The sequence below is a fragment of the Engraulis encrasicolus genome, chromosome 11 (genome assembly GCF_034702125.1).
Source record: "Engraulis encrasicolus isolate BLACKSEA-1 chromosome 11, IST_EnEncr_1.0, whole genome shotgun sequence".
Classification (NCBI taxonomy): Eukaryota; Metazoa; Chordata; class Actinopteri; order Clupeiformes; family Engraulidae; genus Engraulis; species Engraulis encrasicolus.
The window spans coordinates 48,279,236-48,297,011 of record NC_085867.1 but is presented as its reverse complement, the minus strand read 5'-3'; the positions used below and the strand labels follow the sequence as shown (position 1 = coordinate 48,297,011).

Genomic DNA, 17,776 nt, shown 5'->3' with positions numbered 1-17,776 from the left:
CTTTACTCTCCGCAAGCGCGTACATAGCAGGTTCAGAATATCAGAATGTGCAAGCTGCATAATTGAACATTACTATATGCCACAGAGACAAGTTAGATACAACAACAGACTGTAGGCTACTGAATCATGCTGCTTAGCACCATGCTTCGTGAGTTGCTCTTACAAGAATAAGCATGCATGCTGCAACTTCTGGAATATTTTGGAAGACATTAGAACAATCACCAGGGAGTTTACAGTCTACATAACTGGTTGGCCCTCACGAAGTTGTAAGTCTGATGTATTTACTCCTTTCATTAGTTAAGTATGATGTTTTGTATGCAGGAGTAGCATGTCAAGTTACTAAAGGAATTTCTTATCCCAACATGTGTACTAGCATTTGCTGCTAGCCGACTTATTTTCAAAACCAGCATCGCATAGTTGTTATTTTTCATTATGCTGAAGTGAGTGCTACGTGGAAAAATAGGCTACCAGCTTTGCGCATGTGGCACCTTGTGGAGTGACTAGAGTAGCGAATCATTGCCATTTAGGCATCTGTTGATTGTGTTCTACACTTTATGCTGCTTTTTTTAATTTGAGAAGTTTAAACTAAGGTGTTGAATACCAATACCGGGCAGGTATTTCTCCCTCCTCTGGAGGCTGCTGCGCGCTCACCGCTTCTCCTTCTCTTTCTGCCCATTACGCCTGTTTCAACTAGTGACATATACATAATATGCATTGCTGATAACTGTTTGGGTGCGCAGTTAAAAGATAATATGAAGCTTTGCTTCGTGTTAGTCAGGGTTTTTTTTTAAGAACACGAGTGACCCACACTGGGCAGTTTGAAACGTAAAATATTGACCGTGGTAGAAATGAAAGAGTCTCCACAGTCCACACAAACAGTTGTCTGATGATGCCATTGTGCATGGAATTAATGTTGTGCGCAAAGCTAGTGATCACTGTGAAGATACCTCACTGTTTTTGGCCATGTGGCTGTGACGCAGATGTAAACAAATCCGTTTCGCCTGTAACAATGGCAACGCAAAGGCCTGCGTTACTCGATTTTCGCACTCTGGAACCCATTATTCAAAAAACTCGTTTTGTGCCACGTTTCTGGTGGGTTTCATATGGTTAACCCAGGGGAACGTTGTCACTGGCATAGAAAATCGTTCCCATGTAGCTGGCCCCTTAGTTTGTGTTGAGGTTGTGACCAAAACTCAGCTTTTGAACATTATAATTAGTCCAAATCAAAACCAAACTAATGCATGTTTTGGTCCCCATTTAAAGGCATTATGATGTTGTTTAGTGTCTTAAGCAAGAATCATTGCAATTAATAATTTTAGTACCTACACAAGTGTAGAAGTTTGGGTTGGGGGTGCGTGGCTTGTCTTTGGTACAGTTAAGGGGGTGCATTAAGAAAACAAGTCCGACAGGCGGACAACAGATGCGTCCGTCTATGCCCGTTCTGAACCTTTTTTTTCCCAAACGCCCCCTTGGCCTCCTCATAACCTGTCACGGCAAGTTACTCAAAAACTGTAATGCATTGCTGATTACATGTTACTGTCTTTTCAAAACAATCCCTTACACTATATTTAGCAATTTGGGGACCTAAGGCGAATTTAGCTAGGGGGGCCATCGGCCCATCCCATGTCACTTTAAAAAAAAAACATAAAATCTCTATTTGTTTTTTTTTTATCACGATTTTTCATTTAAAAAATAATAATTACAAACATAAAAAACAGGCAATGTTGGATTACAACCCTTTCTGGACATATTTCAATGAATAGGCTATTTGCAATTTTGCATGCAAACATTAAATAAATTAAAATGTGAATTTTCTGTAATCCTCTTTTCACTTTAATATGAGAGCAGTGATGTCCCCCCCTCACAAGTGCTATTTCATGTGTGCATGATTGCTGTCACCTATTTGAAGTGACGTTGATATTGGATTTAATGGAATACTTTTAAATGCCGCTTTGGGAAGTAGACAGAGTAGGTGACAGGTGCACTGTCTTTCTGTCAGAACAGCGGTTTGCAGGCGTTTGCGTTTTCACGTGGATATTGTCTTCGTGGTCCGTTATAGACACACCGTAAGTTCCAAAAACTAATCAATGAGATATTTACTGCATAAACTGAAAAGAGCGCTCTCTGTCAAGCGGTCGTACCGAACAAACCATTTAAAGGACGCGCGTGCGTAAGATCAACAGAAACACAGCCTTCACTCTCCCTGTGCTCGCGTGTCTGTGAAATTTAATTTAAGTATCGAAGTAATCTCCTCCACGCCCAATGCGCGAGTTGCTTTCTTGCCTGCACTTCTCACAGCATTGTCAAAAAATTCAGGGGATTGCCGGTGTTTGGGCTGTTGTTTTCTTCTAAGGCTGTTGTTTCTTTTGAGTGGTGACGCTGTGTAGTCTAACAACACTGAACATAGCAAACGCTATCTGCAAATGTCTCGTGCCTTCCTATTTATTGTGCTCCGCTTGGTGTTATTGACCATGAAGAGTTTGTTGAGTGTGGCGCTTGAGAGTTATCCTCCTTATCTGACAAAGTCTTTGTGTGAATGTTTAGGAACTCGGCTAGCACACATGGCACACATGGATGGAATATGCATACAGACTTCTGTACTTCTGCAGTTGTGTCAGAGAATGCAATCAATCAGGTTTTGGTTTGCACGCATGAGCTCCAGGGCAAAACTGAGCTCTGCCACTCCACTGAGCGACTGCCACCTTGTGGACACAAGAGGGAATCACAATTCAGAAACGCGCATGAGCTCCAGGCCAAAACTGAGCTCTGCAACTCCACTGAGCGACTGCCACCTTGTGGACACAAGAGGGAATCACAATTCAGAAACGCATCACGGGCGGACGGACGGACGGACGGACACCAAAGCCTCTTATAGAGATGCGTGGGACGCATCTAAAAAGGTTAAGAACCACTGTTGAACAGCATCCCATCACTAACATATGTATCTGCTCTGCTTGCTACAGTAGCTTCCAACCCACTTCACCCAAGACACACACGCACACGCACGCACACACACACATGACCCCCACACACACACGCACGCACGCACGCACACACACACACACACACACACACACACACACACACACACACACACACACACACACAGTCCCCCTCACTCTGTTTTCTAAGTTTTTCCAGAATTCTGCATAGGTGGAAGAGCACACCTGAAATGTCTGTCAAAGAAGAGAACTGGCCACCACCACCACCACCAACCTGGCAGGTCAGGAGTCAAACCAGCAACCTTTGGGCTACAAGTCTGAGGCCCTAACCACTTACCCATGACTGCCCATAATACACCTTGCCTGTTTCCCTTTCATGTCGTGGTCTATAAAAGCCCTACTGTACATGGCCATAACTACCATTGAGGACAGGACACATAGGTCATGTCCTCTGTATTTTTTTTTCAGTAATGTAAAATGTATCTATGATGAAAATCGATCTATGATCAACAATGATAAATTCAGTCTGTATGCCACCCCCATTTATACTCAAGGCAGTGATTAATGAAAGCAAACTTAAGAGTTTGACTGAAGTGTTGGAAGCACTCTAAATGTAGGCTACAGTATGCAGTACAGCAGGGGTCCCCAACTTTTCTGGGTCTGAGGGCTACCGGGGGCTACCAAGGGCTACCGAGGGCTACCGAGGGCTACCCGGGGGCTACCGAGGGCTATCGAGGGCTACCGAGGGCTACCCGGGGGCTACCCAGGGCTATCGAGGGCTACCGAGGGCTACCAAGGGCTACCCGGGGGCTACCAAGGGCTACCGAGGGCTACCCGGGGGCTACCGAGGGCTACCAAGGGCTACCGAGGGCTACCCGGGGGCTACCGAGGGCGACCCGGGGGCTACCGAGGGCTACCGAGGCCTACCGAGGGCTACCAAGGGCTACCCGGGGGCTACCGAGGGCTACCAAGGGCTACCCGGGGGCTACCGAGGGCTATCGAGGGCTACCGAGGATTACCCGGGGGCTATCGAGGGCTACCGAGGGCTACCGAGGGCTACCAAGGGCTACCGAGGGCTACCGAGGGCTACCAAGGGCTAACGAGGGCTATTGAGGGCTATCAAGGGCTACCCGGGGGCTACCGAGGGCTACCCGGGGGCTACCGAGGGCTACTCGAGGGCTATCGAGGGCTACCCGGGGGCTATCAAGGGCTACCGAGGGCTACCAAGGGCTATCCGAGGCTTACTTTTGTTCAAAATCCTCTACTGATGTCTTGACATCATTCCCAAATCACAATATGATTGAATGATAATTTGATTATAGGTTAGAGAGAAATAATCTCATATTTTAAATGAAGAAAAACATACAAAATAACTAAAATCTTGTAGTTGTCACTGCTTATTAACATCCTTGGTGGGCAGGCTCCTCTGAAGCTCCTGGAGGGCTACCTGGTGACCACGGGCACAACGTTGGTGACGCCTGCAGTACACAGCATGCAGGATTTGACCCCGGTACTTGAAAATGTCTGGTTACGGCCCTGCTACTGTATACCTTTCCTTTACCTAATGAACTGTATCTGCTCTGTCACTTCCCTTTACAGGTGAAGCCCAGCTGCTGATCGAATACGTGTTTCCTGTACAGTAACCTACTGTAGCAGCAATCTCATTTATCCCATGACCCTGAGAACATGGGCTTGCCTGCGGGCGGGCCATGCATGAACAGTGCAGGGAGGTGGCTGCAACAAGGTGAACATGAGGTTAACAGTGACACAGATCAGGCTGCCGAGTCCTATAGCGAAACACAGCACAACAGCAAAACACACCCTACAAACCTATCCAAGGATATAATGCTGCGTCGTGTGCAGTCAAGTTGCAAACACAACAACCAGTAAATCACTGTCATCATGGTAGTCATCATAATTATAATCACCACCACCACCACCATCATCATCATCATCACCAGCAGCACCTTCATCCTCCTCCTCCTATTCATCATCATCATCATCATCATCATCATCACCATCATCATCACCAGCACCAGTACCGTCATCCTCCTCCTCTTCATCATCATCATCATCATCATCATCATCATTATTGTTGGTGTTGCGCTACTATTTAATAATTTTGTCTCGCTATATTTGTGTTGTGCAATTAGGCCTGTGTTTATTTGCAGCTTTGCGTTCATGTTTCAGTGTTTCAGACAATCTCTGTGAAAGCCCGATTCCTGGGTTGTCATGAATGAAAAGGAACAATAGTGCACTCATATTTATTTATTTTTATTTTATTTTATCATTATCGTTATTCTGGAAAGCTTAGGGGCAGGTTTTGAACAATGACACCCCTTAGTGACGCTTTTTTGTCATTGTCATGAAGCCTTGTTCTGATAGTCCCGCTGTGCTGGAAGGCAAGACAAGCGCGCTGCACAGTCACACACACACACTCACACACAGAGACGCGCACACAGGGAGAAGACGGAGGGAAAAGGGGAGTTGCGCAACTTGTGCACGGAATAATGACACATTTGCGTAGGCTCGCTCCTCGGCAGATAGTCCTGTGCAAGGGGCGCCTTCCGCTCCCGGCGCATAGTTCGCCTACTCCTACAACGCTTTAGAATTTACTCTTTCATATTGCTTTGGCTTATGGTTATGCATTGCCTGCTTTCGCAGAATGCAATTTAGAGTCACGTAGCACGAAATGCATCATTGCGACCGGGTTGAAGTGTCGGTTTTCATCAGGGAGACGCGCGGCGACATCCAGCGTGTAGCCATGAATTTAACGTTTCATCATCGCGTTTGTTTTTTCCACCCGATCCTTAGCGCATATTGAGGAGCAGGTGCAGCGGCAGCCTTGGGAGACCGTGCTGCGCAGAGACCACTGGCTTACAGGGGCGCTGAGGACTTACTAACAAAAAAAGCCAGCCTTGCTGATATGGGTAAGTGTTCCAAACCAATAGCCTACCTTATTCTTCAAAACTTGTGTTTCGTTGTGTGATCTGTAATAATACGCACTAAAGCGGGACAGCGTGGTTTCCTTCTCAAATTTGGGAGATTGATGTGTACTGAAACTGATGTTGCGGTGGGAGAGAGGCTCCCGTTTGGTGGTTGGAGAGGTTTTCAAATGTGAACCGTTGTCAAGCCCCTAAACGAATCTCTTGGAGCGTTAAGACTACAGGGGAAAATAATATTAACTGTTGAGTCGTGTGCGTTTCATGCTGGGGGGAGGGGGGGGGCGAGTTGCCAGGGATTTTTTTTTTCATTGTAGGTTGTAGCCTATGCACCTTCGCCATGTCGTTAAAAAACTTCATTATTTTGTAGCTATTCCTGCCCTCCGCTAAGGTATACCTACAAAAGTCAATACGGCGGGTCAACTCTTTAACAGTTACAGAAAAGCCTGGAACCCCCCCACTCCCCATTCTTCCTCGTTAGCGTCAGACCGCTCTAATGAGCCTGCTGTGGCGAGCCCGTGTTCCTCTCGCGTGCTCCATAATGGTCCTATTGACTAACTCGCCGGGCAGGACCTCGGCAGGTTTGGATCCAATTACTGCTCTGTCTGCCGTTTCAGTTCAAGCCGTTAGTTTGGCTTTCGCTGTTTTTTTTTGTTTTTTTTTAGATGCGGACTCTGTACTTTGTGAACCCACGGCACCTACCGTGCTGCTGAAACGGAGCGCTATAACTATGTGGGCAGTCTGTACCAGGGACGTATGCAGTGCGCTGCCTGCTTGGATCTCCTTCCTAATAAGAGCCAAAATGTCACTTCTTTCTGCGTCTCCCTCCCAGTAAGAACTGATGGGAAACAAAACCACGCATTTTGCTCCGCGCCGGATGTGGTCCTTCTCTGGCTCCGTGCCTCTGCGAAGAGAGCGGGCTATCTTGGAGTCAGGAGAGTGGGAGTGTACCCCAGCCTGCTGGAGAGTTGTCATGTTAAACCCAGCGACCGCACTGAAGGAGCTGTCAAACTGTCAGCTCCTTGCACACCTGAATGGCCTCATTGCCGACGCCTCTTTTCGCCCCCTGTTGCGCCAACGGTCACAATAAGCTACTCCTGTCACAGTCAGTGGCTCGCAGTGACGCCGTTTGATTTGGTCTATCTGCCACACCTCTGGTCACACACACGGGATCACGCACGAGTTGGAGGAAAGCAGATAAACACCTGAAGAGCGTTCGAGCGAGCGCGCGCGCGCGCGTGGTGATAAGCTACAGGCAGTTATCAGGACGCTCCCGAGATCTGCCTCGCGCACACTCGCTGGGAAATTGAAATGTCCCCACGCACGCTCCCTTGTGTACTGTACAATAACGCTACTGTTTTGATTTCTTCCTTGACCTGTGTGTTTGGAATAACAAACAGCCATCCACCAGTGATTGCCAGGGATTTTTGTTTCTCCATAGAACCATCTCTGGATTGGAATCGTGCACCCAGTTTAAAAAGATGAGGTGTTAATTCAACACCTAGAAAGTTGATTGAACATTCAAGCATGTGTTTGGTCCCAGACTCCCTAATTGTTGAATTACCACTATTTATTACTGTGCAGAACCTTTCTATATCCTTGGCAGTCTTGATAGATTCATACAGTGCTTGTTTTCTTAACAATCCATCCAATTAGGAGGTCACTGCATAATTAGGAACTCTGTTGTTGTGACTCCTGTGTCTTCCCTTTTTTAATTTCATGACGGCTTTGTCTGTGGCCTGGGTAACTCTCAAACAAATGGGACTCATCTGTCGTAGCACGCCTCCACTAATTTGGCTCTCAGCAAATGCAAATTATTCGCAATGATATTGTAATTCTGATCAAATAATTATAGCCCTCCCAGTGCACATGGAACAGTGTTACTAATCTTGCAGTGTCACACCATACTATCTTAGCTATTAGAAGTTCCCAACAAAAGAGTCATGAGAGTCAGGCTAGCCTGATTATCATCAACGTTCAAATCTCTTTGAGACTTGGTCTGACCAAGAGCATAACAATGAACATTTCCCAAACGGCATGGTTGAACCCCTCCCTTGGTTTGCTTATGGTTGTTTGCTTACCGACAAAGTGGGAGGAGTTCCCGTATTTTCGGGAACTCAGAAAGTACTTGCATAGCTCTTGACCTGACTAGTTGCAATGCTGAAAGTGTTGCGTTACTTGGGAGTCATTGCCTGGCAAGAATCAGGCAGCCCTAACAAATCCACACGTGTATATGGAGACTTCATCGGTATGTATATGGAATAAAAATTCTGAGAAAGTCACATCATGTACCATTCAGTCAATCAGGCACTGCTCACAAAAAAATCGAAACAGATTAAAAAAATAGGCTGAATGATACTTCTACTTGATCGTTGAGTTGCGTAAGTTGATTTACATAACGCAATCATGGCAGTGCAGCGTGCGCGTACACTCATCCTCATTACCTGCTCTCAAGGGTGCTGTACACTTCCAGCAGCCATGCACATCTGCGCTTTAATGGAGAGAGAGAGGGATGGAGAGAGAGAGAGAGAGAGAGAGAGAGAGAGAGAGAGAGAGAGAGAGAGAGAGAGAGCACATAGACTGTGGCTATCCTCTTGTAGTCCTATCTCGTTTACGTATAATGGACAGTAGACATCATGGAGAGAGAGAGAGAGAGAGAGAGGCTGTGGCTATGCTCTTGTGGTCCTATCTCGTTTGCGTATGATGGACAGTAGACATCATGGTCTCCCACCATTCTGTCCCAGGGGGTGCTAGACATTCCTACCATGTCGTCTGTTGGCCCCGATTCTCATTTTTCATCCTTTTGTTACATTACATAGGATTACATTAAATGGCATTGCATTACACTTGCTGTAGGTAGCTGACACTTTTATTCAAAGCAGTTATTTCAGAGTTATGTCAGTGGATTTGGACACAGTCCCCTGGAGTAATGTGGTACACGCTTGCTCAAGGGCACTTCAGCCATGGATAATGTGGGAATTGAACCTGTGACCTTCCCATTACAAGACTACCAGCTACCATGCTAACCATGAGCCCATGGCTGTCCCATGTGCAGTCATTATGACCTGTGTAAAATCCACCACGTCTCGCACCATGCCATTCCTCCACTTTTCATCCGAAATACTCCTCCTTTCCTGGTGTCATGTATCTGTTCTGTTCTCTTCCTCCGCATGTCTTCTCCCTCTTTCCTCCTTTTCCTCTTCTCGTCCACCTGTTCAAACGAAGGGCTGTGTGGGTAGACATCTTTCAACGTCTCCACACTCCCCTCTGTGCAAACCACCCTCTCAGCAGGAGGGAGGCCTGTTGTTTCCCTGAAACGTGTGTGTGTGTGTGTGTGTGTGTGTGTGTGTGTGTGTGTGTGTGTGTGTGTGTGTGTGTGTGTGTGTGTGTGTGTGTGTGTGTGTGTGTGTGTGTGTGTGTGTGTGTGTGCGCGTGTGTGAGCAGTTCTCTCTCTCTCTCTCTCTCTCTCTCTCTCTCTCTGCCCCCCTTCTTTCCCTCTGTGGCAGGTGAACCCCCCCACCCCCCTCTCTCTCTCCCTCTCTCTCTCTCTCTGTGGCATGTGAATCCTCCCTCTCTCTCTCTCTCTCTCTCTCTGGCAGGTGCATCCCTCCCCTCTCTCTCTCTCTCTCTCTCTCTCTCTCTCTCTCTCTCTCTCTCTCTCTCTCTGTGTGGCATGTGAATCCCCTCTCTCTCTCTCTCTCTCTCTCTCTCTCTCTCTCTCTCTCTCTCTCTCTGTCTCTCTGTGGCATTTGAATCCCCTCTCTCTCTCTCTCTCTCTCTCTCCTCCTCCTCCTCTGTGGCATGTGAATCATCCCTTGGCTGCCACCACTGGCCCATACAAAACCCTGCGGTGATTTAAGCCGCGACAGTAAATATGCCACTTATCCCTCTTCCTCCACGACGCCCCTGAGTGGTGGTGGTGGTAGTGGTGGTGGTGGAGGTGGTGGTAGTGGTGGTGGTATTGGAGGTGGTGGTGGAGCTGGAGGTAGTGTTGGTGGTGAAGGTGGTGGTGGAGCTGGTGGTGGTGGTAGAGGTGGTGGTGGTGGAGGTGGAGGTGGGGGTAGTGGTGGCGGTGGTGGTGGTGGCGGTGGTGGTGGTGGTAGTGGTAGAGGTGGTGGTGGTGGAGGTAGTGGTGGTAGTGGTGGTGGTGGAGGCGCTGGGTGGTGGTGGTGGTGAGGTGAAGGTAGTGGTGGTGATGGTAGTGGTGGTGGTGGTGGTGGTGAGGTGAGGGTGGTGAGGTGAAGGTAGTGGTGGTGATGGTAGTGGTGGTGGCGGAGCTGGTGGTGGTGGAGGTAGTGGTGGTAGTGGTAGTGGTGCTGGTGGTGGTAGTGGTGGTGGTGGTGGTGGTGGTGGTGGTGGTGGTGGTGGAGGTGGTGGTGGGGGAATAGAAGAAAAAAAGTGCACAAAATGTGCTGCCGCTCAATTTCAAAATGAATGCCCGTAAAATTATGGCCTGTAAGTGTATGGGGAGGGCGCTTCAGTTCAGTGAGGCAGTTGTAACGCGGGCGGGGGCCATTTTCCACTCACCTAGAGCTAGAGGAGCTGGAGCTAGAGCGGTGTTTCTCACACTTTTTCAGACCAAGGACCACTTTCTCCCCCCAAAAACGATCAGGGACCACCTGTCAACTGAATTGACAGTTGACGGGTGCTAATTTGACACTGCTAATTTTGGTGCAGATCACTTGCTTTTTATTCACGTTTACAAGCCTGTCTTATTGTGGTGAAAATATGACTTCAGCCATGTTTAGCTTTTTGCTAATGTTATAAATATAACCTACTACAGGCTTGACTTGGAAAAGTAGAAATCTCCTCGCGGACCACCTGAGCTCTGTCGCGGCCCATCAGTGGTCCCCGGACCACACTTTGAGAATCACTGAGCTAGAGCATCGCGACAAGTCCCCTATAATCCATTATTATATGGCAAGCCAACAGGCCTGATTGCTCACTCACACTGAAGACCTGGAAATGGAGCACTGTGTAATATTCTGTATTGCAGACATTCCAAATCAGCTATTCTTTGGTCTGAGAGCACCCCAACTGGTTTGCTTTTGGCAAGCGAGTTGAGTTTATGTTTATGTTGTCTTTACAGTATGCATGTACTATTTTTTATGATTCTTATATGGTTTTTTTGTGTTTATTTTGCGCTGCAGCCGTTTAGGTCCTGTCTGGCATCAATGCTTACATCACACAATAATACAGTCAGGTGGGTTAGTGGTTGGAGAGTCAGACTTGGAGCACAAAGGTTGTCGGTTTGACTCCCGACCCTCCAGGTTGGTGGGGGGAGTAATTAACCAGTGCTCTCCCCCATCGTCCGCCATGACTGAGGTATCCTGAGCATGGTACCTTCCCACCACACTGCTCCCTTGGGGCGCCATTGGGGGCTGCCTTCTTGCACGGGTGAGGCATAAAATGCAATTTCGTTGTGTGCAGTGTGCAGTCAACACTTTTGTGTGTGTTTGCTTGTGTTTGCTGTGGAGTGCTGTGTCACAATGACAATGGGAGTTGGAGTGGGATTCTTCAAATGTATGCTGTCTGTCATTCGTAATTAATGGAAGAGGACCTGTTTTTTGATGGTTGTCTGTCTGTGTGTCTGTCTGTCTATCTGTCTGTTATGTGAGAGTTTTGTCATAGTGGTTTCTAATGATGTCAAATGAGGTCGTTGACAGTTTTTCTCATCTCGCATAATATGTCTAAAAAAAACAGAAGGAAAACAACTTGGAACAGTGTTGATGCAAATAATGCCTCTTACTCCCATTTCATCTCTCCTAATGAAGAACAAGTATGATGAACAGCTGACAGCTGCCCCCTGAACTTATCCCACACACACACTCACGCACACACACACACACAAATACGCACACACACACACACCCACACACACACTCACACACACACACACACACACACACGCACGCACGCACACACACACACACACACTCACACACTCACGCACACACGCACACACACACACACACACACACACACACACACACACACACACACACACACACAGACACACACCCCCAACACACACACATACACACTCACACACACACTCACACACACACACACACACACACACACACACACGCACACACACACACACACACACACACACACACACACACACACGCAAACATCCCCCATCCTCGATTGCACCCAGTTGCTGTACTGTATGCCAGAAAGACCAGTGGTAAATTAAATATTACTTATACGTGTGAGTCGGCGAAGAAACAATCTCATTAGTCTGATGACTCGGAATAGCTTGGTTATTAATTAAAAGTTTGGCTAAGTGTGTGAGTCTGTCTGTGTGGACAAAAAGTTATAAGTATGAGCGAAGACATTTCTGTAATGGAGGCCAGGCCCGCTCATCTGGGGAGGATGGAGAGCTGTGTGTGTGTGTGTGTGTGTGTGTGTGTGTGTGTGTGTGTGTGTGTGTGTGTGTGTGTGTGTGTGTGTGTGTCTGAAATGGCTGTTGGTGGTTATCAGGCCCGCGGACAGGTGGGGAGACAAATGGGTATTTTTGTCCCTGGCCCAGGGTGATAGGGGGTCCAGAACAGAACTGGGTCCCCATTACATTGTATGTATTAGGTTAGTGGGGGGCCCTTTCAGATGACTTTGTCCTGGGCCCAGCGAAAGCTGTTAGCGGCCCTGGTGGTGATGAACCCTGACGCGTTGGTAGTGCTGACCCCCTAAGAAGAAAGGGGGGGTGGGGGAGAGGGAGCTGGATGGCAGGCTGGCTGGCAATACGTATCTAACAGGCTCTGGAGGGAGATGGTTGCTAGGATTTAATAACTCTGTGTCCATGTCCATTGTTTAATTATCATTCCTTGGCTGGTCCTGTTAATTAAAAGCAAATAGTCATACATGATGTCCATTTGAAATTGGAGTATGCGGTAAAAAAAAAGAAAACACACAAAAAAACCTGTTAATTCAACACTTAGGGAGTCTATTTCACATCTTCTAGAGTGCATTTGGCCACAGGCTACTGTCTAAGTATTGAATTTTAACACTCTGTAGCCCTCTATATTTTTGTGGTCATGCCGCAACCTTTCCTTAGCCCACTCATCCGCTCGTGTAGCTGTGGAAAAGAGAGATGGTATTAGATGGGAGGTTGTGAGGAATGAAGCTAGTAGCCCTTAAAAGCATCTTGGAGAGAACACAAATATGGTCTAAAAGGTTTTGGAGAGGAGGATGCTATACTTATACCCTTATACCGGGACGAGGGAAGGGTGCTGGTGTAGCACACAGGCTTACTGTAAGAGAGGTGGACTGGTATTTTCTGAAATGAGTTGTTGGAGAAGGGTACTGGTATTATCTGAAATGGGTTGTTTGAGAAGGGGACTGGTATTATCTGAAACGGGTTGTTGGGACTGGTATTATCTGAAACGGGTTATTGGGACTGGTATTATCTGAAACGGGTTGTTGGGACTGGTATTATCTGAAACGGGTTGTTGGGACTGGTATTATCTGAAACGGGTTGTTGGGACTGGTATTATCTGAAACGGGTTAAGAGAAGGGGACTGGTATTATCTGAAACGGGTTGTTGAAGGGGACTGGTATTATCTGAAACGGGTTGTTGGGATTGGTATTATCTGAAACGGGTTGTTGAAGGGGACTGGGATTATCTGAAACGGGTTAAGAGAAGGGGACTGGTATTATCTGAAACGGGTTGTTCAAAACCATTGTGGCATTTCACGTGCACTGACTGTGATGGTTAAGTATTGAGCCGCTTTAAAATCAGAGGTTTATTAAGTGAGTATGTGTCGCCTTGTAATTTTCCATGGAATGCTGCTTAACTATTTGGAAAGCCTTTAGTTTTGCAGCAATATATTGTCTTTTAAACATGAGCATCTCTTCCTTCTTCTTCCTTTGCTATATTTCCTCATCTGTCCGTTCTTCTTTTTGCTCTCTCCCTACCCCTTTCCTAGCCTGGTCCTGACCATCCCATTTCCATTTCTTATTCATGGTCTGGACTTTGTTTGATCTGACACGATTGCAGGAAGCAGGAAGGACATTTTCAGAAAAATCAGGATTTAGCTTAGAAGTTGTTGAACAAACATGTCTGACGTCTATCTATAGCGATGTAGGACCATTTAGCAGACATGTCTGACAGAATATCCTACTGTAGGATAAAAGTACAATGTAGGACCGTTTGTCAGAAATCCTACCGGTCAACATCGCTCCACAGAAAACAGGTACCAAACGTAGTGCGGAGCCAAGTGTCTTGGCGTTAGTACGTAGGATGCCGAGTGAGGCTACCCTTTTCCTTCCATGCCTTTTCCCTCCCTTCTATCATTAGTCCATTCCATTTGTCTTTTTTTTCTTCCTCCTCGTCTCCCATGTGTATCACCTCATCCCTCCCTCCCTCCCTCCCTTCTTTCTTCTCTCCTTTCTTCCTTCCTTCATTCATTTCTTCTCCATTCTACCATTTATTTGCACTTTGCATTTGTTGTCCATCAATATGTTAGTCTTCTTAATGCACAGTGTGTGTGTGTGTGTGTGTGTGTGTGTGTGTGTGTGTGTGTGTGTGTGTGTGTGTGTGTGTGTGTGTGCGTGCGTGCGTGCGTGCGTGCGTGCGTGCGTGCGTGCGTGTGTGTGTGTGCTGTGAGTGACTGTGTCAGAGAAATGTACATTTAGTTAAAAACGAAAGTTCGGGAGAAGCGGAAATTTGAAATGCCCTAAAGCACCTGAATTCTATTTTCCGCTCAACTGTCATTCATCGGAATTCAGCACAAAAAAGATTTATCCACCTGCATCTCATTCTCCGCTCAGCCATCATTCTGTGTAATGTCATTGCACTGAAATTCGGAAAACCCCTTAATTAACTACACAGCATTTATTCTCTGCTGACCTGTCTTCGCACCCACGAAAAAATAGAGCAACAAAAAAACAATGCAATTTGCAATTTGTAATTAACAATGAATAAAATGTAAACACACTGATGACACTGATAAAGTACAAAATTGAAATGAAATTACGTAAAGAATAATAGTGAAAACAACAACACAAGTACGTAGATATCACTCTGCTACGAATAGTACACATCCCCGCTGCAAGACGATCTATATGATTTCTTCACTTTAGCAGATTCGAGACGATCTGGTAATGTCGTCATATTGCCCATCCCTAGCGCAGATACTGCCCGAGGTCTCAGTGGTGCCCGGGATTCCCGAGCTCGAGAATGTTTACTGTGTAGACCAGGGGTTCCCAACCTTTTCCAACTTGGGGCCCACTCGAAATTGTCACAAATGTCCGGGGCCCACCTCTGACCCAATTACGAATAAAACTCAAATAAATCAACAGCAACACACACCAAAATGTGATTACAATTTTTAGAAAATTATTTCAAGGCCCACTTGGAATACCTTCATGGCCCACCAGTGAGCCCCGGCCCATAGGTTGAAAATCACTGGTGTAGACATTACTTGTGTACCGTGCAACCTCTACTTCAGCACCATGGCCAGCGACTTTGTCCAATAAGCCATGTAAGGCAAGGCAAGGCAAGTTTATTTATTTAGCGCATTTCATACACAGGTGCAACTCAATGTGCTTCACAAAGTTAACAAATGTAAATGAAAGGAAACAGGGAAGAAAGAAGGAAATAAATTAGAGTCAAAAAACATTTAAAACATTAAGATAAAACATAAGGTAAAAATAATAGTAAAATAAAATAAAACAAATTAAATAAACATAAATATATAAATAATAAAATTATAAATAAAAATAAAAATAATAATAATACATTTAAGCTAGGGGAAAGCATCTGAGAACAGCTTTGTCTTGAGTCTAGATTTAAAGCTATCAATAGTGGGTGCATTTTTTACGTCATCTGGAAGCTGGTTCCAAAGCTTTGAAGCATAGAAGCTAAAGGCTGCCTCTCCACACCTTGTTTTGACTTTTGGAATCACCAGCAAATTCTTCTCCGTTGTAATCCTATCTCAGCTTCTTGAGTGCAGTAGTTGGCGTGGAGCACTTTGAGGATCGGTCCACCACGTGGACAGCCGCTCTCCTGAGAGAGCCGTATTGTCACGAGAAGTCCGTTCTCCAGTGAGAACAAAGATGTATGCATATGCTTAATCCAAATTTCAGATAGTGAACTAATGAAAGAATGTAAATTCATGTATCAGTATGTTGGTTTATATTGCACATTGTGTGTGTGTGTGTGTGTGTGTGTGTGTGTGTGTGTGTGTGTGTGTGTGTGTGTGTGTGTGTGTGTGTGTGTGTGTGTGTGTGTGTGTGTGTGTGTGTGTGTGTGTGTGTGTTTGTGTGTGTGTGGTTTAGGGCTGTCACGATATTGGATCGAACCGAGACATCGTGATACTCAGAGTCACGATACTGTATTGTGATGTAAGGAGTTTTGTTATCCTTCAGTCCAGGGAACAACCATATGATACATTGTAATCGTGCTTACAGACTTCAAATGAGATACATTTCACACATCGTGGGTTGTATCGAACCGTAGGTCAAAAATCGTGATATAAATCGAATCTTGAGTTGAGTGTATCATTACAGCCCTAGTGTGGTTACCAGGGCAGGAATTTCATGAGGGCCATGGCCCTCGTGCCCTCCCACTTTGGCCTTATGCCCTTGAAAAAAATATCTGCCATAAGGCCACAGTGGCCTTGATGCCCTCTCTGACTAAGCCGGACGCCTAGTTGATTAAAATGCATTAAAATGTGTGAAATTGCATCTAAGAATCACACATTTTCTCCACTCTTATCCATTAGAATTTTGTTTTAATTTATGCCCTGGCTTTTGGCCTTTTTGCCCTTGAAAAATTGACAACTCAAAAAGCCATGTGGCCTTGCCCTTAAAATGACGAGATTCCAGGTGGTTACTGTCAGTGTAACTGCACATGGGAGACGGGTCAAACACAGTTTCAAACTTCTGTGCTAACCTTGTCACATAGTTTTTTGACAATAAAGCACTCTTGACTTGAGTTTACTTTTCTCCACATATTTTCTTCCTTCCATTCCTTCTTTCCTTCCTTCCCTCCATTCTTCCTCCCTTCCTTATTTTCTTAATAATAATAATAATAATAATATTAATAATACTTTCGTTTTATATAGCGCCTTTCAAAACACCCAAGGTCGCTTCACAGAGCGTTGTGTAGGAAAGTGTGAGTGTGTGTGTGTGCGTCAGTGTGTGAATGCGTGTAAGTGAAAGTGCTTGTGGAACTAGCAGCCATAAAGGGGGATTCATACTTGGCGTGACTGGCGCTACCCTCCTTCATACTTCACTCGCGACGATGGCGCGCGCCGTCACGTGACCCAAAATGACGTCACACGCCGTGGCGCGAGCTGCCGTGGCGCGAGTTCGTGCACCCCACATTTTTTGTAACTTGTCGTGCGCCACCAGCGACCATGTAGGTAGGCAGACAAAGCAGGAGTTGCGAAGAGAGGCTACAGCTACTGTAGGCTACTACAGAATGGATTCTGCATCATCAGTACTGTGCAAGTACTGTAACACTCAACATGATCTCCAAAAATTCCGTGCTCCTGGACACAGACTTATTTTCTGTGATGGACACACAGAAGTGGTCTCTCTATACTCCCACAGCTCTATGTTTCCACAGTCTTGTGTTTTCTCAGGATTTCTCTAATTTCAAATATTTTATAAAAATAAAATAAAAACATTTCCTACTGACAGGTTAGGGTTAGGGTTAGTTAACTTTCATTCATTATATGAATTTTGATGAACCAACTGGAAAAGGTATTTCTCAAAAATATGTCTTTAATGACAGGTTAAGGTTAGGGAATGTTTTGGTCAGGACACAACTGAAATTGCTATAGCATTATTTTGTTTAGGATTAGCATTTGGTATGTAAATGCTAGAGTTAACACAGTGCTTTGTGGGAATATAGAAAGCACTTCCGTGTGCCCATCACGG

General features: G+C 45.9%; 1 protein-coding gene across 1 annotated transcript in view; it reads left to right on the top strand.

The window, feature by feature from the left end:
* Positions 1-6,857: 6,857 nt before the first annotated feature.
* lrrtm4l1 (leucine rich repeat transmembrane neuronal 4 like 1) overlaps positions 6,858-17,776 on the top strand; it is a 128,317-nt gene continuing 117,398 nt past the window's right edge. The window contains exon 1 of the mRNA XM_063211063.1: positions 6,858-6,964. Coding sequence (XP_063067133.1) covers positions 6,858-6,964 — 107 coding nt within the window. The remainder of the gene's footprint in view (positions 6,965-17,776) is intronic.